Genomic DNA, 24,579 nt, shown 5'->3' on the forward strand with positions numbered 1-24,579 from the left:
GAACTAAATTACTACCGCCCCATAGCACTCACTTCTGTAATCATGAAGTGCTTTGAGAGGCTAGTCAAGGATCATATCACCGCCACCTTACCGGCCATCCTAGACCCACTTCAGTTTGCATACTGCCCCAATAGGTCCACAGATGACACAATCGCCATCGCACTGCACACTGCCCTCCCATCTGGACAAAAGGAATACCTATGTAAGAATGCTGTTCATTGACTACAGCTCAGCTTTCAACACCATAGTACCCTCCAAGTTCATCATCAAGCTGGAGGCCCTGGGTCTTAGCCCCTCCCTGTGTAACTGGGTCCTGGACTTTATGACGGGCCAACCCCAGGTGGAGAAGGTAGGAAACAACATCTCCACTTCGCTGATCCTCAACACAGGGGCCCCACAAGGACGTGTGCTCAGCCCTCTCCTGTACTCCCTGTTCACCCACAACTGCGTGGCCATGCACGCCTCCAGCTCAATCCACGAGTTTGCAGACGACACAACAGTAGTGGGATTGATCACCAACAACGACGAGACAGCCTACAGGGAGGAGCTGAGGGCACTCGGAGTGTGGTGTCAGGAAAACACCCTCTCACTCAACTTCAACAAATCAAAGGAGATGATCATGGACTTCAGGAAACAGCAGAGGGATCACCCCCCTTATCCACATCGAAGGGACAGCAGTGGAGAAGGTGGAAAGTTTTAAGTTCCTGGTTGTACACATCACAGACAAACTGAAATGGTCCACCCACACAGACAGTGTGGTGAAGAAGGCGCAACAGTGCCTCTTCAACCTCAGGAGTCCAAACTAACTCACCTAGCAGCCTGACTATGTTGGGGTGATCAAACTAACTCACATAGCAGCCTGACTATGTCGGGGTGATCAAACTAACTCACCTAGCATCCTGACTATGTTGGGGTGATCAAACTAACTCACCTAGTAGCCTGACTATGTTGGGATGGTCAAACTAACTCACCTAGCATCCTGACTATGTTGGGGTGGTCATACTAATCCACCTAGTAGCCTGACTATGTCGGGTGATCAAACTAACTCACCTAGTAGCCTGACTATGTTGGGGTGATCAAACTAACTCACCTAGCATCCTGACTATGTTGGGGTGGTCATACTAATCCACCTAGTAGCCTGACTATGTCGGGTGATCAAACTAACTCACCTAGTAGCCTGACTATGTTGGGGTGATCAAACTAACTCACCTAGCAGCATAACTATGTTGAGGTGATCAAACTAACTCACCTAGCATCCTGACTATGTTGGGGTGATCAAACTAACTCAAATAGCATCCTGACTATGTTGGGGTGATCAAACTAACTCACCTAGCATCCTGACTATGTTGGGATGGTCATACTAACTCACCTAGTATCCTGACTATGTTGGGGTGGTCATACTAACTCACCTAGTATCCTGACTATGTTGGGGTGGTCATACTAACTCACCTAGTAGCCTGACTATGTCGGGGTGATCAAACTAGCTCACCTGGCAGCCTGACTATGTTGGGGTGATCAAACTAACTCACCTAGCATCCTGACTATGTTGGGGTGATCAAACTAACTCACCTAGTAGCCTGACTATATTGGGATGGTCAAACTAACTCACCTAGCATCCTGACTATGTTGGGGTGGTCAAACTAACTCACCTAGCATCCTGACTATGTTGGGGTGATCAAACTAACTCACCTAGCATCCTGACTATGTTGGGGTGATCAAACTAACTCACCTAGTAGCCTGACTATGTTGGGATGGTCAAACTAACTCACCTAGCATCCTGACTATGTTGGGGTGGTCATACTAATCCACCTAGTAGCCTGACTATGTCGGGTGATCAAACTAACTCACCTAGTAGCCTGACTATGTTGGGGTGATAAAACTAACTCACCTAGCATCCTGACTATGTTGGGGTGGTCATACTAACTCACCTAGTAGCCTGACTATGTTGGGGTGGTCAAACTAACTCACCTAGTAGATTGACTATGTTGGGGTGATCAAACTAAATCACCTAGCATCCTGACTATGTTGGGGTGATCAAACTAACTCACCTAGCATCCTGACTATGTCGGGGTGATCAAACTAGCTCACCTGGCAGCCTGACTATGTCGGGGTGATCAAACTAGCTCACCCTGGGGCGTACAGAATATCCTCATATTCAACAAAAGCAAAAAGGTGGCTCCAACAAGGTCTTTTATATATTGAAATGACTTGTTCCTAAAGTAAAAGCCCAGCTTAAGCTTTTTTGTGAGGTGTTGAATTTGGGTCTTAAAATACAGCTTCAAGGTAAAATAATTTCATGATGACTGAACCTTGATAGGCTTCTTTTGCTAAGACTATCTGAGGCAGACTAGCTTTCTTGATCTTGAGAATGCCATTAGTTTAGTTTTGTCTGCATTTAAGACATATTTAAGCTGGAACAGGTGATTCCGGACAACACTAAATGCCACATCACGTGTGGGAGCAGAGCTATAATAATAGGACCTTCTATTCCACCTTTCTATAATAATAGATGTCTGTTTGTTTATAGGCCCTGGTCAAAAGTTGTGCACTAAATACCGAATCATTTAGACCGAGACTGTAGCTAGTAAACCATAATTATTGTACACAGCTGCATAGTCTTTATTTAACTAGGCAAGTCAGTTAAGAACAAATTCTTAATTTCAATGACGGCCTAGGAACATTGGGTTAACTGCCTTGTTCAGGGGCAGAACAACAGAGTTGTTGTACCTTGTCAGCTCAGGTATTCAAACTGGCAACCTTCCGGTTACTAGTCCAACGCTCTAACCACTAGGCTACGCTGCTTCCCCATGTAAGATAGATGGCACTGTTTCACCACAATCACACCCGGTTCAATAAAGTTTTCTTTCCATATAGAAAAGCTTGGGCACAACTGTTCTAGCATGTGCTCTCTCTTCGAGTTTATCCAGAGTTTAACTTCAATGTCGACACAATGAAACATTTGAGTAAGCAAACACATCTACATTTCTGTTATCTTTTTGTCAGTTTGCAATTTGTGGCTTCATAAAGTAGAAAAAAGGCAACATACTCCGCCATAAGGAATCACTCCAAAATGGGGAGAGAGAAAGAAAGAGAAAGAAAATATAACATTTAAAATAAAGGGAGAAACTTTAAGGCCGCTACCGGCCTGAAAAAACAAACCAAGACTCTCCCACTCCTCTCCTCGCCCTCCTTCTCCTCCCTCTCTCCTCCTACCTCTCTCCTCCTCGAGCTTCCAGATCCTCCTCCTCCCTCTCTCCTCCCCCAGCTTCCAGCCAACTCACTACAGAAGACAGAGACCCACAATACCGACAGGCAGGGAAGCAGACAGACAGGCAGGGAAGCAGGCAGACAGACAGACAGACAGACAGACAGACAGACAGACAGACAGACAGACAGACAGACAGACAGACAGACAGACAGACAATGAAACAGAGACTTGACGATCATAAACCCTCAAATCTTCCTGACCTGGATAACATCCTGCTGGTTTGTGCATTAAAGACTCGGGCTGTTCGTCCCAATCGGCACTCTATTCCTCTCATATTGCAGTACTTTTGCTCTCTGGGCCACACTGCACTATAGAAGAAATTGGGTGATATTTGGGACGCACACCCAGGGTCCCTGCAACACGTTCCACTGAGGTCCACATAGACTGTCCTCCTCCTTCCACCCGGTTAAGTCTTCCTGACTCCTCCTGAATCCCAGTCACCCAGGGATTTCAGGCATCATCATTACGACTGAGGTGTCGGGAGCTGGGACTGAGAAAGGGGCTAACATACCTGGTTCTAACATGAGGCCTTTGTCCTGATAATTTCCACATTCTGTTCGTGTCCACCATTTTAGACAGGTGTATTGGTCCAGCGATTGGCCCAGCGTCGTTCGGGTTAGGGTTTGGTCAGGGTAGGCCGTAATTGTAAATAAGAATTTGTTCTTAACTGACTTCCCTAGTTAAATTTTAATACCATGTGAAGACACATTTTAATACCATGTGAAGACATATTTTAATACCATGTGAAGACATATTTTAATACCATGTGAAGACACATTTTAATACCATGTGAAGACACATTTTAATACCATGTGAAGACACATTTTAATACCATGTGAAGACATATTTTAATACCATGTGAAGACATATTTTAATACCATGTGAAGACACATTTTAATACCATGTGAAGACATATTTTAATACCATGTGAAGACACATTTTAATACCATGTGAAGACATATTTTAATACCATGTGAAGACATATTTTAATACCATGTGAAGACATATTTTAATACCATGTGAAGACATATTTTAATACCATGTGAAGACATTTTAATACCATGTGAAGACATATTTTAATACCATGTGAAGACATTTTAATACCATGTGAAGACATATTGTAATACCATGTGAAGACATATTTTAATACCATGTGAAGACACATTTTAATACCATGTGAAGACATATTTTAGAAAATATGGGCACAATCAGAATGTGGACAAGATCAGGACAAAGGACATACGTATGTTAGCGCAATGTATTAAAACGGCTTGTGAAACAGTGACAGCAGACATTTGGTTCCCTTTAAAGCTGAGTCTGTTTACAGTGGAGCCTGCAGAGTTTGGCCTTGGTCAGGTCAGACCCAGTCAAACGCACTCCCACCATCCGCAGTGTCAGAGAGAGAGAGAGAGAGAGATGCTCGTGTTCCTGGCTCCAACAGTGCAGTAATATCTAACAATTCACAACAATCCACACAAATCTAGAAATATATAAATATTAGGACAAGCAATGTCGGAGTCCGGAGTATAAATATACAGTTAGTTCGGAAAGTGATGGGGGAACCTTCAGGATGGACAACCATCTCTGCATCACACCACCAATCAGGCCTTTCTGGTAGAGTGGCCAGACGGAAGCCACTCCGCAGTAAAAGGCACATGACAGCTCGCTTGGAGTTTGCCAAAAGGCACCTAAAGGACTGTTAGAACATGAGAAACAAGATTCTCTGGTCTGATGAAACCAAGATTGAACTCTTTGGCCTGAATACAAAACATAATATCTGGAGGAAACCTGGCACCATCCCTAAGGTGAAGCATGGTGGTGGCAGCATCATGCTGTTGGGAAGTTTTTCAGTGGCAGGGACTGGGAGACTAGTCATGATTGCCTGTAATCGATGGCTTCTGGTTGGGATATGTACGTATGGTCACTGTGGGGACGACGTCATCGATGCACTTATTGATTAAGCCAATAACAGATGTGGTGTACTCCTCAATGCCATCGGAGGAATCCTGGAACATATTCCAGTCTGTGCTATCAAAACAGTCCTGTGGCTTAGCACTGGTACTTCCTGTTTAATTGTTTGCTTGTAAGCAGGAATCAGGAGGATATAATTATGGTCAGATTTGGAGGGCGAGGGAGAGCTTTGTATGCATCTCTGAGTGTGGAGCAAAGGTGGTCCAGAGTTTTTTTGCCTCTAGTTGCACATTTAACATGCTGATAAACAGATTTAAGTTTCCTTTCATTAAAGCATTTTTCCTGTTTGCTTATTGCGGAATACAGCTCATAAGGTGCGGTCTTAGTGCCAGCATCCGTCTGTGGTGGTGTGTTGACAGCTAAAAAAAATACATATCGAAACTCTCTACGTAGATAATGTGGTCTACAGCTTATCATGAGATACTCTACCTCAGGCATGCAAAACCTTGAGAGTTTCTTAGATATCGTGCACCAGCTGTTATTTACAAAAATACATGGTCCGCCGTCCACTGTCTTACCAGATGCCGATACAGCGTGTAACCAACCAACTATTCATTGAAGCATAAGATATTACAGATTTGAATGTCCCGTTGGTAGTTTAACATTCTGCGTAGGTCATCGATTTTATTTTCCAAAGATTGCACGTTTGCTAGCAGCCTTTTGGCCCCTTTTTTCTCCACCTTCTCTTCACGCAAATGACGGAGATCTGGGCCTCTCCCTGGAAAGCAGTATATCATTCACGTCGGACTTGTTAAAGGAAAAAAAAGGATTTCCGTGGTGATTTCCGTGGTGATTTGCCGTGGTGATTTGCCGTGGTGATTTGCCGTGGTGATTTGCCGTGGTGAGAAATCAAAGTTCTAATGCCCAGAAGTTATTTTCAGTCTAAGAGACGGTAGCAGCAACATTTTTTTGCAAAGTAAGCAAGTAAACAAACAAAAACCACAATTGGTCAGGAATACGTACAACTTCAGCCTTGTTCTCCTGCCATCGTCAGCTTCCTCTTGAGGACCTCCTGTCCCAGCTTGTGCGAAGTAAAAAAAAGTTATTGCATGTGATGTTGTGGCCAAGGAGTCCCTGTGTCACATCCAGGACAGCCCACATACATAGGTTATTCTCAGGTTCCACGCATATGATGAAGCAGCATCACAGGCAGCCCAGATCTTGATTCCATATTTTTCGGGTTTAGACGGTATGTACTGCCTGAAGGGGCAGAAGCTGCTCATCAACGACTACCAGAGGCAGGGGACCGTTCACACGGTCCCAGAACACACGGGACTGAGTGTCTTCAATTTATCAAGCAAGATATTGAGCCCTGCCCATGTCTCCATACTTAATAGTGAAGGGTAATCTTTTGTGCAACGATTTCGATGTTAAGGTAGACATGTTTAAGTTTTTTTAGAAACATCTCTTTAAGGGAATACTTCAGCTTCCCTAATCGTGATATTTCTACTGAACATGTAGACTGCTCACCTGTACATACTTCGACTCCTTTTAGAAGCAAGAGTTATTTTATACCTCCAGCCAATTGCAGTCAGTCTATGGAGACATATAGCAGACTTGTTGAAAAAAATGTTGTTCATCTCCTTAAGAAAAAACAGGAGAACAAATCTTTACATAATTTACCTCAGGATGAAAAACAAGCTTTGCTTGATTTACAATCCAATAAGTCAGTCCTTACCCACCCTGTTGATAAGGGTGGGTCGGTTGTACAATCTGATATATCAGTCCTTAACAGCCCTGTTGATAAGGGCAGGTCGGTTGTACTCATGGATAGGACAGTCCTTACCCCCCTGTTGATAAGGGCAGGTCGGTTGTACTCATGGATAGGACAGTCCTTACCCCCCTGTTGATAAGGGCAGGTCGGTTGTACTCATGGATAGGACAGTCCTTACCCCCCTGTTGATAAGGGCAGGTCGGTTGTACTCATGGATAGGACAGTCCTTACCCCCCTGTTGATAAGGGCAGGTCGGTTGTACTCATGGATAGGACAGCCCTTACCCCCCTGTTGATAAGGGCAGGTCGGTTGTACTCATGGATAGGACAGTCCTTACCCCCCTGTTGATAAGGGCAGGTCGGTTGTACTCATGGATAGGACAGCCCTTACCCCCCTGTTGATAAGGGCAGGTCGGTTGTACTCATGGATAGGACAGTCCTTACCAGCCCTGTTGATAAGGGCAGGTCGGTTGTACTCATGGATAGGACAGTCCTTACCCCCCTGTTGATAAGGGCAGGTCGGTTGTACTCATGGATAGGACAGTCCTTACCAGCCCTGTTGATAAGGGCAGGTCGGTTGTACTCATGGATAGGACAGTCCTTACCCCCCTGTTGATAAGGGCAGGTCGGTTGTACTCATGGATAGGACAGTCCTTACCCCCCTGTTGATAAGGGCAGGTCGGTTGTACTCATGGATAGGACAGTTTATGTTTATGAGGGCCATAGACAACTGCTTGACAACGCCTTTTACAACAAACTCAGAAGTGACCCAACTGGCCAATAGAAAAGAGGGCATTGATACAGTACCAGCCCCTATTGTAGAGGGCATTGATACAGTAACAGCCCCTATTGTAGAGGGCATTGATACAGTAACAGCCCCTATTGTAGAGGGCATTGATGCAGTAACAGCCCCTATTGTAGAGGGCATTGATGCAGTAACAGCCCCTATTGTAGAGGGCATTGATGCAGTAACAGCCCCTATTGTAGAGGGCATTGATACAGTACCAGCCCCTATTGTAGAGGGCATTGATGCAGTAACAGCCCCTATTGTAGAGGGCATTGATGCAGTAACAGCCCCTATTGTAGAGGGCATTGATACAGTAACAGCCCCTATTGTAGAGGGCATTGATGCAGTAACAGCCCCTATTGTAGAGGGCATTGATGCAGTAACAGCCCCTATTGTAGAGGGCATTGATACAGTAACAGCCCCTATTGTAGAGGGCATTGATGCAGTAACAGCCCCTATTGTAGAGGGCATTGATGCAGTAACAGCCCCTATTGTAGAGGGCATTGATACAGTACCAGCCCCTATTGTAGAGGGCATTGATGCAGTAACAGCCCCTATTGTAGCGGGCATTGATGCAGTAACAGCCCCTATTGTAGAGGGCATTGATGCAGTAACAGCCCCTATTGTAGAGGGCATTGATACAGTACCAGCCCCTATTGTAGAGGGCATTGATGCAGTAACAGCCCCTATTGTAGAGGGCATTGATGCAGTAACAGCCCCTATTGTAGAGGGCATTGATACAGTAACAGCCCCTATTGTAGAGGGCATTGATGCAGTAACAGCCCCTATTGTAGAGGGCATTGATGCAGTAACAGCCCCTATTGTAGAGGGCATTGATACAGTAACAGCCCCTATTGTAGAGGGCATTGATGCAGTAACAGCCCCTATTGTAGAGGGCATTGATACAGTAACAGCCCCTATTGTAGAGGGCATTGATACAGTACCAGCCCCTATTGTAGAGGGCATTGATGCAGTAACGGCCCCTATTGTAGAGGGCATTGATGCAGTAACAGCCCCTATTGTAGAGGGCATTGATGCAGTAACAGCCCCTATTGTAGGGGGCGTTGATGCAGTAACAGCCCCTATTGTAGAGGGTGTTGATGCAGTAACAGCCCCTATTGTAGAGGGCATTGATGCAGTAACAGCCCCTATTGTAGGGGGCGTTGATGCAGTAACAGCCCCTATTGTAGAGGGCATTGATGCAGTACCAGCCCCTATTGTAGAGGGCATTGATGCAGTAACAGCCCCTATTGTAGAGGGCATTGATACAGTACCAGCCCCTATTGTAGAGGGCATTGATGCAGTAACAGCCCCTATTGTAGAGGGCATTGATGCAGTAACAGCCCCTATTGTAGAGGGCATTGATGCAGTAACAGCCCCTATTGTAGAGGGTGTTGATACAGTAACAGCCCCTATTGTAGAGGGCATTGATGCAGTAACAGCCCCTATTGTAGAGGGCATTGATACAGTACCAGCCCCTATTGTAGAGGGCATTGATGCAGTAACAGCCCCTATTGTAGAGGGCATTGATGCAGTAACAGCCCCTATTGTAGGGGGTATTGATACAGTACCAGCCCCTATTGTAGAGGGCATTGATGCAGTAACAGCCCCTATTGTAGAGGGCATTGATACAGTACCAGCCCTATTGTAGAGGGCATTGATGCAGTAACAGCCCCTATTGTAGGGGGCGTTGATGCAGTAACAGCCCCTATTGTAGAGGGCATTGATGCCGTAACAGCCCCTATTGTAGCAGGCATTGATGCAGTAACAGCCCCTATTGTAGCGGGCATTGATGCAGTAACAGCCCCTATTGTAGAGGGCATTGATACAGTACCAGCCCCTATTGTAGAGGGCATTGATACAGTACCAGCCCCTATTGTAGAGGGCATTGATGCCGTAACAGCCCCTATTGTAGAGGGCATTGATACAGTACCAGCCTCTATTGTAGAGGGCATTGATACAGTACCAGCCCCTATTGTAGAGGGCATTGATGCCGTAACAGCCCCTATTGTAGAGGGCATTGATACAGTAACGGACCCTATTGTAGAGGGCATTGATACAGTACCAGCCCCTATTGTAGAGGGCATTGATGCAGTAACAGCCCCTATTGTAGAGGGCATTGATACAGTACCAGCCCCTATTGTAGAGGGCATTGATGCAGTAACAGCCCCTATTGTAGAGGGCATTGATGCAGTAACAGCCCCTATTGTAGAGGGCATTGATACAGTAACAGCCCCTAATGTAGAGGGCATTGATGCAGTAACGGCCCCTATTGTAGAGGGCATTGATGCAGTAACAGCCCCTATTGTAGAGGGCATTGATGTGGTAACGGCCCCTATTGTAGAGGGCATTGATGCAGTAACAGCCCCTATTGTAGGGGGCGTTGATGCAGTAACAGCCCCTATTGTAGAGGGTGTTGATACAGTAACAGCCCCTATTGTAGAGGGCATTGATGCAGTACCAGCCCCTATTGTAGAGGGCATTGATGCAGTAACAGCCCCTATTGTAGAGGGCATTGATGCAGTAACGGCCCCTATTGTAGAGGGCATTGATGCAGTAACGGCCCCTATTGTAGAGGGCATTGATGCAGTAACGGCCCCTATTGTAGAGGGCATTGATGTGGTAACGGCCCCTATTGTAGAGGGCATTGATGCAGTAACGGACCCTATTGTAGAGGGCATTGATGCAGTAACAGCCCCTATTGTAGAGGGCATTGATGCAGTACCAGCCCCTATTGTAGAGGGCATTGATGCAGTAACAGCCCCTATTGTAGAGGGCATTGATGAAGTAACAGCCCCTATTGTAGAGGGCATTGATGCAGTAACGGCGCCTATTGTAGAGGGCATTGATGCAGTCACAGAACAGCTCCCCTCCTTTGTAAAGGACACCAGCAGTATGGTCTCAGAACATCTCTCCTCCTTTGTAAAGGACACCAGCAGTATGGTCTCAGAACAGCTCCCCTCCTTTGTAAAGGACACCAGCAGTATGGTCTCAGAACAGCTCCCCTCCTAAAGGACACCAGCAGTATGGTCTCAGAACATCTCCCCTCCTTTCTAAAGGACACCAGCAGTCTGGTCTCAGAACATCTCCCCTCCTTTCTAAAGGACACCAGCAGTATGGTCTCAGAACAGCTACCCTCCTTTGTAAAGGACACCAGCAGTATGGTCTCAGAACAGCTCCCCTCCTTTGTAAAGGACACCAGTAGTATGGTCTCAGAACAGCTCTCCTCCTAAAGGACACCAGCAGTATGGTCTCAGAACATCTCCCCTCCTTTCTAAAGGACACCAGCAGTATGGTCTCAGAACAGCTACCCTCCTTTGTAAAGGACACCAGCAGTATGGTCTCAGAACAGCTCCCCTCCTTTGTAAAGGACACCAGTAGTATGGTCTCAGAACAGCTCTCCTCCTAAAGGACACCAGCAGTATGGTCTCAGAACATCTCCCCTCCTTTCTAAAGGACACCAGCAGTCTGGTCTCAGAACAGCTCCCCTCCTTTGTAAAGGACACCAGCAGTATGGTCTCAGAACAGCTCCCCTCCTAAAGGACACCAGCAGTATGGTCTCAGAACAGCTCCCCTCCTAAAGGACACCAGCAGTATGGTCTCAGAACAGCTCCCCTCCTTTGTAAAGGACACCAGCAGTCTGGTCTCAGAACAGCTCCCCTCCTAAAGGACACCAGCAGTCTGGTCTCAGAACAGCTCCCCTCCTAAAGGACACCAGCAGTATGGTCTCAGAACAGCTCCCCTCCTAAAGGACACCAGCAGTATGGTCTCAGAACAGCTCCCCTCCTTTGTAAAGGACACCAGCAGTATGATCTCAGAACAGCTCCCCTCCTAAAGGACACCAGCAGTATGGTCTCAGAACAGCTCCCCTCCTCCTAAAGGACCCCAGCAGTATGATCCCTATTATTGAATCTCTTGATCCTCTTCCTGAGAATACCTTGTTAGTTACTTTTGATGTTGAGTCGTTATACACTAATATTCCACACTAGGGCAGTATTGAAGCCACGGAACATCTTCTTCTGCAACGTGACTTTAATGAACTACCTTCCAGTGCATGCATTATAACATTGGCTGAAATAGTACTCACACACAGCTACTTCATCTTTCAAAATTATTTATTTATTCAGACGAAAGCTACTGCTATGGGATCTCCCATGGCTTCTAACTATGCTAAGATATATGTGGGTTACATGGAGAAACTGTCACGCCCTGACCATAGAGAGCCCTCATGGTGTTTTGGTGGTTTTAGGTCAGAGCGTGACTAGTGGGGGTTTCTATGTATTCTATTTCTGTGTTGGTGTGTGAGTATGGTTCCCAATTGGAGGCAGCTGCATATCGTTACCTCTAATTGGGGATCATACTTAGTGTGTCCCTTTTCCCACCTATGTTGTGGGATATTGTTGTTGTTAGTGCGCCATGGCCACGGCCTTCATATCGTTGTCATTTTGTTGGAAGTTTCACTAGTAATTCAGATGTGGAACTCTACTCACGCTGCGCCTTGGTCCACTTATTTAGTCAACAATCGTGACAGAAACAGTCCATTTTCAATCCTCTTAAAAATGTTTTCTTGCCTCACATCATTATTTGGAAACGGTATATTGGTGATATTTTTGTTCTATGGAGGAGTGATGCCAAACAGCTCCAGGCGTTCTATGGAGGAGTGATGCCAAACAGCTCCAGGCGTTCCATGGAGGAGTGATGCCAAACAGCTCCAGGCGTTCCATGGAGGAGTGATGCCAAACAGCTCCAGGCGTTCTATGGAGGAGTGATGCCAAACAGCTCCAGGCGTTCCATGGAGGAGTGATGCCAAACAGCTCCAGGCGTTCCATGGAGGAGTGATGCCAAACAGCTCCAGGCGTTCTATGGAGGAGTGATGCAAAACAGTTCCATGTGTTTAACTCTTGTTCTGAGCATCTGAGATTTACTATCTGACACACGTCAAATCAGTTTCCTTGATCTTCTGATCTTGTGTGAAGATAATGTTCTATACACGGATCTTTACAGGAAGCCTACTGATCGTAACAGTTTGTTGAGGGCTGATAGTTGTCACCGGCTTCCCTTTGAAAAACATTTTTCCCGACAGCCAATTCTGCCAATATCAAAAGAACATGCAAAAAACAACCAGATTTGGACAGAAAGTTGTCTGTGAAGCAAAGAGAATTCGAAACAAACCAAAACAAAATCGAGACATGATCTTTTTCAAGGTCGGTCTCCAAAAAGACGCATTCTTGCGTTGTAGCTACCCGCTATTCAAAGTGCTCGGAACAAATGAAGGGAATTGTTCACAAACATTGGCACATTCGAAGATAGTCTCGGTAATGTGTTTTTGGTCCTTCCCTTGGTCGTATTCTTGTGGGGTAGAAATCCCAGAGATAAATTGGTAAACTCTGATTAACCACCCCAAGATATCCTTGCACAACGTCTATTTGCGCCTCTACTGGATGAAAACTACAAGTGTAATGGCTCTGCTCAATGCAATGGCACTTATAAATGTAGATCCTTCAAACACCCACAAACAGGGAAACAGATCCCTATTAAAGGTGTTATTACGTGCTCCACTAAGGCAGTTATTTATCTTATAACTTGTCCTTGTGGTAAAAATGATGTGGGTAAAACAAAGTGCTAATTAAAAGTACGAATCTCATAGCATCGTAGCACCATTACGTGCAAAAACTAGATTTATCCACTGTGCGGCCCACTTTTTGGAGGCAAACTACTTGATTTTGTCTCTGCGTTATATTGGTATCGAACATGTCACCCTCCCTAGGAGAGGGAGTGACCTCGACAATTTATTGTTAAAACGAGAGGCTGCCTGGATCTTTAATTTAAAGACCCTTGCTCCCTTCGGTCTCAACATAAACGTTGATCTGAAGCCATTCTTGTGATTGTTGTGTTTTTGCAGTTCATTGTAAATGTTTGTAGGCCTATGGAGCCAAATTGTACCTATGATCGATCGTATGATATCCATTCATGTTTTTGGTATGTTATTTTTAGATCTGAGAATTTACCAATGATATCGGGCGACACCCGACCATGATTACAGTCATCTGTGTGTGTCCTTTGACACTATACAAACTATAAGCCAGCACCTCTCCTAAACAGGTGTTCTACTCTGCTAGCCAGCACCTCGCCTGAACAGGTGTTCTACTCTGCTAGCCAGCACCTCCCCTGAATAGGTGTTCTACTCTGTTAGCCAGCACCTCTCCTAAACAGGTGTTCTACTCTGCTAGCCAGCACCTCTCCTAAACAGGTGTTCTACTCTGCTAGCCAGCACCTCTCCTAAACAGGTGTTCTACTCTGCTAGCCAGCACCTCGCCTGAACAGGTGTTCTACTCTGCTAGCCAGCACCTCCCCTGAATAGGTGTTCTACTCTGTTAGCCAGCACCTCTCCTAAACAGGTGTTCTACTCTGCTAGCAAGCACCTCTCCTAAACAGGTGTTCTACTCTGCTAGCCAGCACCTCTCCTAAACAGGTGTTCTACTCTGCTAGCCAGCACCTCTCCTAAACAGGTGTTCTACTCTGCTAGCCAGCACCTCGCCTGAATAGGTGTTCTACTCTGCTAACCAGCACCTCTCCTAAACAGGTGTTCTACTCTGTTAGCCAGCACCTCTCCTAAATAGGTGTTCTACTCTGCTAGCCAGCACCTCGCCTGAATAGGTGTTCTACTCTGCTAGCCAGCACCTCGCCTGAATAGGTGTTCTACTCTGCTAACCAGCACCTCTCCTAAACAGGTGTTCTACTCTGCTAGCCAGCACCTCACCTGAAGAGGTGTTCTACTCTGTTAGCCAGCACCTCTCCTAAATAGGTGTTCTACTCTGCTAGCCAGCACCTCGCCTGAATAGGTGTTCTACTCCACTAGCCAGCACCTCTCCTAAACAGGTGTTCTACTCCACTAGCCAGCACCTCTCCTAAACAGGTGTTCTACTCTGTTAGCCAGCACCTCTCCTAAACAGGTGTTCTACTCTGCTAGCCAGCACCTCTCCTAAACAGGTGTTCTACTCCGCTAGCCAGCACCTCCCCTGAACAGGTGTTCTACTCCACTAGCCAGCACCTCTCCTAAACAGGTGTTCTACTCCGCTAGCCAGCACCTCTCCTGAATAGGTGTTCTACTCCGCTAGCCAGCACCTCTCCTAAACAGGTGTTCTACTCCGCTAGCCAGCACCTCTCCTGAATAGGTGTGCGTTTCTAAAGCGTCAAGAATAAGCTGATCATCAACAGTAACGTTGGGCCCAGGGTTGTAAAACAAGGGAAGGGCGGTCCACCCACTTGTCCCACACTGACCTGATTGCAGCTAGCTTGTCTCTCTGCACCGACCTGATAGCAGCTACCTCGTCTCTCTGCACTGATCTGATTACAGCTAGCTTGTCTCTCTACACTGATCTGATTGCAGCTAGCTTGTCTCTCTGCACTGACCTGATTGCAGCTAGCTTGTCTCTCTGCACTGATCTAATAGCAGCTAGCCTGTCTCTCTGCACTGATCTGACGTGTCTCAGCCTCCAGTATTTATGCTGCAGTAGTTTATGTGTCGGGAAGTTAGGGTCAGTTTGTTATATCTGGAGTACCTCTCCTGTCCTATTCGGTGTCCTGTGTGAATTTAAGTGTGTCTCTAATTCTCTCTTTCTCTCTTTCTTTCTCTCTCTCTCGGAGGACCTGAGCCCTAGGACCATGCCTCAGGACTACCTGACATGATGACTCCTTGCTGTCCCCAGTCCACCTGGCTGTGCTGCTGCTCCAGTTTCAACTGTTCTGCCTTATTATTATTCGACCATGCTGGTCATTTATGAACATTTGAACATCTTGGCCATGTTCTGTTATAATCTCCACCCGGCACAGCCAGAAGAGGACTGGCCACCCCACATAGAGATTTTCCTAGCCACCGTGCTTATACACCTGCATTGCTTGCTGTTTGGGGTTTTAGGCTGGGTTTCTGTACAGCACTTTGAGATATCAGCTGATGTACGAAGGGCTATATAAATACATTTGATTTGATTTGATTGCAGCTAGCATGTCTCTCTGCACTGACTTGATAGCAGCTAGCTCGTCCCTCTGCACTGACCTGATAGCAGCTAGCTTGTCTCTCTGCACTGACCTGATTGCAGCTAGCTTGTCTCTCTGCACTGATCTGATTGCAGGTAGCTGGTCTCTCTGCACTGACCTGATTACAGCTAGCTCGTATCTCAGCACTGACCTAATTGCAGCTAGCTTGTCTCTCTGCACTGACGTAATTGCAGCTAGCTTGTCTCTCTGCACTGACATGATTGCAGCTAGCTGGTCTCTCTGCCGCCGAGCTGGTCTGGTTTCTCGGTTATCGAAGCAGATAAACGTGGAAATAATGTGGAAGTTTTCCAGAGACATTGTTGCACGGAAAAGTTCTCTGCCAGTTTCTGCATCCAACAAGGGATTCTGTGGATTCTGTACTTTGACTCCTACAGTTATACTATGACTCCTATAGTTATAGGCTGAATTCAACAGATATATTATAACTCATACAGCTATGTTGATTGAATGGATTATGACTCCTTCAGTTACAGTATGACTCCTGCAGTTATATCATGTCTCCTACATTCATATTAAGAATCCAACATTTATAGTATGACTCCTATAGTTATAGTCTGACTCCTATAGTTATAGTCTGACTCCTATAGTTATAGTCTGACTCCTATAGTTATAGTCTGAATCCTATAGTTATAGTCTGACTCCTATAGTTATAGTCTGACTCCTATAGTTATAGTCTGACTCCTATAGTTATAGTCTGACTCCTATAGTTATAGTATGACTCCTATAGTTATAGTCTGACTCCTATACAGTAGTTATAGTCTGACTCCTATAGTTATAGTCTGACTCCTATAGTTATAGTCTGACTCCTATAGTTATAGTCTGACTCCTATACAGTAGTTATAGTCTGACTCCTATACAGTAGTTATAGTCTGACTCCAATACAGTAGTTATAGTCTGACTCCTATACAGTAGTTATAGTATGACTCCTATAGTTGTTGTCTGACTCCTATAGTTATAGTCTGACTCCTATAGTTATAGTCTGACTCCTATACTTATAGTCTGTCTCCTATAGTTATAGTCTGACTCCTATAGTTATAGTCTGACTCCAATAGTTATAGTCTGACTCCTATAGTTATAGTCTGACTCCTATAGTTATAGTCTGACTCCTGCAGTTATAGTCTGACTCCAATAGTTATAGTATGACTCCTATAGTTATAGTCTGACTCCTATAGTTATAGTATGACTCCTATAGTTATAGTCTGACTCCTATAGTTATAGTCTGACTCCTGCAGTTATAGTCTGACTCCTGCAGTTATAGTCTGACTCCTATAGTTATATTTTGACTCCTATAGTTATAGTATGACTCCTGAAGTGATTGTGTGACTCCTACAGTTATACTGTGACTCCTGAAGTGATTGTATGCCTCCTATAGTTGTTGTCTGACTCCTACAGTTAGAGTATGACTCCTACAGTTAGAGTATGACTCCTACAGTTAGAGTGTGACTCCTACAGTTACTATATGACTCCTATAGTTATAGTATGACTGAATAGAAACACTTGTCTGCATGAGTCCACTTCTAATGATTAAGTATGTGTGTGTCTGAATTGACACCTTATTCCTTTTATAGTGCACTACTTTTGAGCAGAGTTCTATGGGCCTTGTTTAAAAGTAGTGCACTATACAGGGAATATGGTGCCATTTGGTACATGCCCCATGCCAACTGTCATTTATTTGAAGATCTTAACCATACATGATGATTATTAGTAATGGAATAGACATTTGATTTCAGATTCCCAGACGTTTCTGGAGATGCTTTTAGAAGAAAGAAAATTGTTGTGGTCCCAAATTTAATGTCATCAACGTAATGCAAAAAGAAGACAAAACCCAGATTTAACAGTGTTGGTTATTACATGGTTCTGTTAGAATTTCCAACAACAAACATTCCCTTTCTTCATTAACATTGAATATATAGTTTACATACAAACATTCATACGTACACACGTATGTACAATGGTATATATATATAGGAAAAGACATACAAAGGTTCTTTGTTTAATATCTAACACTTGTTTTGAGAATGGCTACAGTCAATGGTGGTTCTGGGGTATGTACACTGCTGTTCAGAAGTTTGGGGTCACTTAGAAATGTCCATATTTTTAAAAGAAAAGCACATTTTTTGTCCATTAAAATAACAACAAATTGATCAGAAATACAGTGTAGACATTGTTAATGTTGTAAATGACTATTGTATCTAGAAACGTCAGATTTTATTATGGAATATCTACATAGAAGTACAGAGGCCCATTATCAGAAACCATCACTCCTGTATTCCAATGCCACTTTGCTTAGAAGTCAACATCCCGGAGTCGCCTCTTCACTGTTGACGTTGAGACTGGACAGAGAAACTCTGCCTAGAAGGTCAACATCCCGGAGTCGCCTCTTCACTGTTGACGTTGAGACTGGACAGAGGAACTCTGCCTAGAAGGTCAACATCCCAGAGTCGCATCTTCACTGTTGACGTTGAGACTGGACAGAGGAACTCTGCCTAGAAGGCCAGCATCCCAGAGTCGCCTCTTCACTGTTGACGTTGAGACTGGACAGAGGAACTCTGCCTAGAAGGTCAACATCCCAGAGTCGCCTCTTCACTGTTGACGTTGAGACTGGACAGAGGAACTCTGCCTAGAAGGTCAACATCCCAGAGTCGCCTCTTCACTGTTGACGTTGAGACTGGACAGAGGAACTCTGCCTAGAAGGTCAACATCCCAGAGTCGCCTCTTCACTGTTGACGTTGAGACTGGACAGAGGAACTCTGCCTAGAAGGTCAACATCCCAGAGTCGCCTCTTCACTGTTGACATTGAGACTGGACAGAGGAACTCTGCCTAGAAGTCAACATCCCAGAGTCGCCTCTTCACTGTTGACGTTGAGACTGGACAGAGGAACTCTGCCTAGAAGGTCAACATCCCGGAGACGCCTCTTCACTGTTGACGTTGAGACTGGTGTTTTGCGGGCACTATTTAATGAAGCTGCCAGTTGAGGACTTGTGAGGTGTCTGTGTCTCAAACTAGACACTCTAATGTACTTGTTCGCTTGCTCAGTTGTGCACCGGGGCCTCCCACTCCTCTTTCTATTCTGGTTAGGGCCAGTTTGTGCTGTTCTGTGAAGGGAGTAGTACACGGCGTTGTACTAGATCTTCAGTTTCTTGCTAATTCCACACATGGAATAGCCTTCATTTCTCAGAACAAGAATAGACTGACGAGTTTCAGAAGAAAGTAATTTGTTTCTGGACATTTTAAGCCTGTAATCGAACCCACAAATGCTGATGCTTCAGGTACTCAACTAGTCTAAAGAACGCCAGTTTTATAGCTTCTTTAATCAGTACAACAGTTTTTAGCCGGGCTAACATAATTGCAAAAGTGTTTTCTAATGATCAATTAGCCTTTTAAAATGATAAACTTGGATTAGCTAACACAACGTGTCATTGGAACACAGGAGTGATGGTTGCTGATAATGGGCCTCTGTACGCCTATGTAGATATTCCATTAAAAATCAGTCGTTTCCAGCTACAATAGTAATTTACAACATTAACAATGTCTACACTCTATTTCTGATCAATTTGATGTTATTTTAATGGACAACAAATTGGCTTTTCTTTCAAAAACAAGGACATTTCTAAGTGACCCCAAACTTTTCAACGGTGTATGTCTCGTACACACTCAGGATGAAGGTTAGTTTATGAAGACAGAGACCGTCTCGTACACACTCAGGATGAAGGTTGGTTTATGAAGACAGAGACCGTCTCGTACACACTCAGGATGAAGGTTAGTTTATGAAGACAGAGACCGTCTCGTACACACTCAGGATGAAGGTTGTTTTATGAAGACAGAGACCGTCTCGTACACACTCAGGATGAAGGTATGGGTTATGAAGACAGGGACGGTCTCGTACACACTCAGGATGAAGGTATGTGTTATGAAGACAGGGATGGTCTCGTACACACTCAGGATGAAGGTATGGGTTATGAAGACAGGGATGGTCTCGTACACACTCAGGATGAAGGTATGGGTTATGAAGACAGGGACGGTCTCGTACACACTCAGGATGAAAGTATGGGATATGAAGACAGAGACCGTCTCATACACACTCAGGATGAAGGTATGGGTTATGAAGACAGGGACAGTCTCATACACACTCAGGATGAAGGTATGGGATTATGAAGACAGGGACGGTCTCGTACACACTCAGGATGAAGGTATGGGATTATGAAGACAGGGACCGTCTCGTACACACTCAGGATGAAGGTATGGGATTATGAAGACAGGGACCGTCTCGTACACTCTCAGGATGAAGGTATGGGTTATGAAGACAGGGACGTGTCCATATTGTAGATGCTTATAGGACAGCCACCCGTTAGAGCCATGATGTGACATTATCAACTATTTTCTTACATCGTTAGATGTAACACTATTAGGTCATCATGCTGCTTGACTAGATGTTTGTTATCTAGCTGAATTATAGTTTCCTATTCAGATCAATAGCATAAATAAACCTATAGGCACATAAAGCCATCTATAGCCACTCTATAGGGGACCTTAACTGTAGATAAACTGAGAAGCATTTCCTTTGGTCATCGTCAAGGACAAGAGTGTATGTACCTGAAGTCTGGAATGTTTATGCTTTCTGATTGGTCAAAAACGTGCTATCTGAACAAAGACAACATTTTGTAAAAACAATATATTTTTGTATAATTTTTTTTCATTAGTACACAGTTCCAGTTTCAAAATGTGTTGCGTGTCACAAGTCAAGTGAAGATATTGGACTTTCAAGAATAAAATATTCATAGGCTTTTAGCCTGTAATCCTAAGGGTGGAATCCAGCCAAAGCTTCAGGTTGAGTTAGGTAAAATAGGTCCCGAGCTTTCTGTCAATAGATCAACATACTTGGGAACAGAAAGTTAAAATGGAATCCATATTCCCTGTTTAGGGCACTAATTTGACCAGGGCCCATTTAGGACACAGCCCAGATCTTATCAGACAACCTACTTGGTGATGTTAAAACCTTTAAAAGAGAGAGTGCTACACTGTGGTCTGGCTCAAACAACAGATTCTTGTTAGTGTATTCTAAGTGTTGTGATCACACTAAGGACTAAAATACTTGGGTAAAAAGCTATTCAGCCATTGAGAAAGACACGTCTTCATACCGTATGACGACGTGGTAATGTGTTTATAACGATAAGTACTGTAGTGAAAGCTGTTAGACATCAGGGTGGTTTGTTTCCGTGGCACTGTGAGGATGAGATTAGCAGAAATATTGACTGGACAGACTCTTCATCTTTCAGGTTTACAAGCTTCTGTTTGTATACGTCCCAAATGGCTGCCTATTTCCTATATAGTGGACTAGGTGGCCCTGGGCACTGGTCAAAAAGTAGTGCACTGTGTATGGAATAGGGTGCCATTTGAGACTAACCAAAGTAAGGCAAGAAGTTCAGTAAGAAAGAGAGGGAAAATAGAGAGCAGGTTATATATTGGAGAAGTGGTTATACATTAGCCAGTTCTTTACATATTCATAGATTAGTCTTTAAATAGTTCATGTGGTATCAACAACAACAACCATTTTTACAAAATAGAAAACAAATAACTAATAGCCTATCAGAGTCTTGCGATGCCTCTACCCTCGGTTTCCAACCCTCAGAGCAAGACGGCATTAGCTTCTTATTTTTCTGCATTCTGTCACCCTGGTCTTTATAGTAATGTTAGACCTATAGTCCATCACCCTGGTCTTTATAGTAATGTTAGACCTATAGTCCATCACCCTGGTCTTTATAGTAATGTTAGACCTATAGTCCATCACCCTGGTCTTCACAGTAATGTTAGACCTATAGTCCATCACCCTGGTCTTTATAGTAATGTTAGACCTATAGTCCATCACCCTGGTCTTTATAGTAATGTTAGACCTATAGTCCATCACCCTGGTCTTCATAGTAATGTTAGACCTATAGTCCATCACCCTGGTCTTCATAGTAATGTTAGACCTATAGTCCATCACTCTGGTCTTTACAGTAATGTTAGACCTATAGTCCATCACCCTGGTCTTTATAGGAATGTTAGACCTATAGTCCATCACCCTGGTCTTTATAGTAACATTAGATATATAGTCCATCACCCTGGTCTTTATAGTAATGTTAGACCTATAGTCCATATCCCACCCACCTCCTTGACAGTAAGCCTGCCCTCCTCCTCCCACCCATCTCCTGGCCACCCCGGGGATGGGCTCTACACTGCAGCCTATCCTGGCTGCAGCCCCACTTAGCTCCAGTCCCAGTCCCTCTCCTCTCCTCCTGTCTCCTTTCTCCAGCTCCAGCCCCAGTCCCTGCCCTCCTGTCTTCAGCTCCAGCCCCAGTCCCTCTCCTCTCCTGTCTCCAGCTCCATCCCAAGTCCCTCTCCTCTCTCCCTCTCCAGCTCCATCCCAAGTCCCTCTCCTCTCCCCCTCTCCATCTCCAGCACCAGTCCCAATCCCTATCCTCTCCTGTTTCCAGTCCCAGTTCCTCCCCTGTCCTCTCCTCTCCTGCCCCTCTCCTATCTCCACCTCCAGCCCCAGTCCCTCTCCTCCTGTCTCCAGCCCCAGTCCCTCTCCTGTCCTCCTCTCCTCCTCTCACACCACTGAGTGATCATTGTTTTGTTTCCCCCCACTCAGCACGGTGTGATTGATAGAGGAGGCTGAGCGGTCGGAGCCCTCGGCTGCCGTCCCGTTAACGTTCTCCTGGCGCTGACAGCACAGGATCTGCTTGAAGGTGGCGCTCATCTCCTTGTCCCGATAGCTGTAGATGATGGGGTTCATAGCAGAGTTAAACTCAGCCAGAAGCAGGAAGAACTTCTCAAAGTCCAGGACGTTACAGTTGGCACAGAACACATCGAGGAGGAGGAGAACGAGGCCTGGAGTCCAGCACACGATGAACGCACCTGGAGGAGAAAAGAAAAGGTTCAATTTAAGCCTGAAAGATCAAATAAGGACATAAATATATGTAGTAGAGTTTTAATGTTGTTTTCCATATATTGAGAAAGGATTCAATAGAAACAGGATATGTTCTGGGCATCATAACTGTTTTTAGAGACACATCAACATGTTAGCAGCTTGTCGACAACTTGTGTAACACTGACACTCCTGTGCACCACTGACACACCTGTGCATCACTGACACACCTGTGCATCACTGACACACCTGTGCACCACTGACACACCGTGCACCACTGACACACCTGTGTACCACTGACACACCTGTGCACCACTGACACACATGTGCACATACACTTCACATTAACAGTTCTTAAAGCAACAGCATTCAACTGAGCTACAAGCCCATATTAGTTAGCACAGAAATAGTATATGTCTACTAGTTTGGCTTGCTGGTTAGGGGTCTCCTTAATTAATTAATGACTGCTCTGTGAGGATTGGCTGGTTAGAGAACGGGACTGCTCAGTGAGGATTGGTTGATTAGAGAATGGGACTGCTCAGTGAGGAATGGTTGGTTAGAGAATGGGACTGCTCAGTGAGGATTGGTTGGTTAGAGAATGGGACTGCTCAGTGAGGATTGGTTGGTTAGAGAATGGGACTGCTCAGTGAGAAATGGTTGGTTAGAGAATGGGACTGCTCAGTGAGGATTGGTTGGTTAGAGAATGGGACTGCTCAGTGAGGATTGGTTGGTTAGAGAATGGGACTGCTCAGTGAGGAATGGTTGGTCAGAGAACGGGACTGCTCAGTGAGGATTGGTTGGTTAGAGAATGGGACTGCTCAGTGAGGATTGGTTGGTTAGAGAATGGGACTGCTCAGTGAGGATTGGTTGGTCAGAGAACGGGACTGCTCAGTGAGGATTGGTCAGAGAATGGGACTGCTCAGTGAGGAATGGTTGGTTAGAGAATGGGACTGCTCAGTGAGGAATGGTCACAGAACGGGACTGCTCAGTGAGGATTGGTCAGAGAATAGGACTGCTCACTGAGAATTGGTCAGAGAATGGGACTGCTCAGTGAGGATTGGTCAGAGAATGGGACTGCTCAGTGATGAATGGTTGGTTAGAGAATAGGACTGCTCAGTGAGGATTGGTTGGTTAGAGAAAGGGACTGCTCAGTGAGGATTGGTCAGAGAATGGGACTGCTCAGTGAGGATTGGTCAGAGAATGGGACTGCTCAGTGAGGATTGGTAAGAGAATGGGACTGCTCAGTGATGAATGGTTGGTTAGAGAATGGGACTGCTCAGTGAGGATTGGTTGGTTAGAGAATGGGACTGCTCATTGAGGATTGGTCAGAGAATGGGACTGCTCAGTGAGGATTGGTTGGTTAGAGAATGGCACTGCTCAGTGAGGAATGGTTGGTTAGAGAATGGGGCTGCTCAGTGAGGATTGGTTAGAGAACGGGACTGCTCAGTGAGGTTTGGTTGGTTAGAGAATGGGACTGCTCAGTGAGGATTGGTAAGAGAATGTGACTGCTCAGTGAGGATTGGTTGGTTAGAGAAAGGGACTGCTCAGTGAGGATTGGTCAGAGAAAGTGACTGCTCACTGAGGATTGGTCAGAGAATGGGACTGCTCAGTGAGGATTGGTCAGAGAATGGGACTGCTCAGTGATGAATGGTTGGTTAGAGAATGGGACTGCTCAGTGAGGATTGGTCAGAGAATGGGACTGCTCAGTGAGGATTGGTTGGTTAGAGAATGGGACTGCTCAGTGAGGAATGGTTGGTTAGAGAATGGGGCTGCTCAGTGAGGATTGGTTAGAGAACGGGACTGCTCAGTGAGTTTGGTTGGTTAGAGAATGGGACTGCTCAGTGAGGAATGGTTGGTTAGAGAATGGGGCTGCT

At 45.2% G+C, this 24,579-nt stretch overlaps 1 protein-coding gene across 3 annotated transcripts in view; it reads right to left on the minus strand.

Annotated features, from left to right (window-relative positions):
- Nucleotides 1-17,577: 17,577 nt before the first annotated feature.
- Nucleotides 17,578-24,579, minus strand: part of LOC139422648 (lysophosphatidic acid receptor 1) — a 98,549-nt gene continuing 91,547 nt past the window's right edge. Inside the window, exons 3-5 of one of the 3 annotated variants that reach the window (XR_011635739.1) lie at nucleotides 21,899-22,695; nucleotides 21,509-21,860; nucleotides 17,578-21,470 (exon numbers count right to left, since the gene is read on the minus strand). Coding sequence is in view for 1 of the 3 variants with exons in the window: in XM_071173803.1 (XP_071029904.1) it covers nucleotides 22,388-22,695 (308 nt within the window). In the remaining 2 variants the exon portion in view is untranslated. Of the gene's footprint in view, nucleotides 22,696-24,579 lie in introns of all 3 variants that reach the window. The other 2 variants (XR_011635738.1, XM_071173803.1) reach the window with 2 other exon arrangements.

This window comes from Oncorhynchus clarkii, chromosome 12, assembly GCF_045791955.1.
Source record: "Oncorhynchus clarkii lewisi isolate Uvic-CL-2024 chromosome 12, UVic_Ocla_1.0, whole genome shotgun sequence".
NCBI classification, from domain to species: Eukaryota; Metazoa; Chordata; class Actinopteri; order Salmoniformes; family Salmonidae; genus Oncorhynchus; species Oncorhynchus clarkii.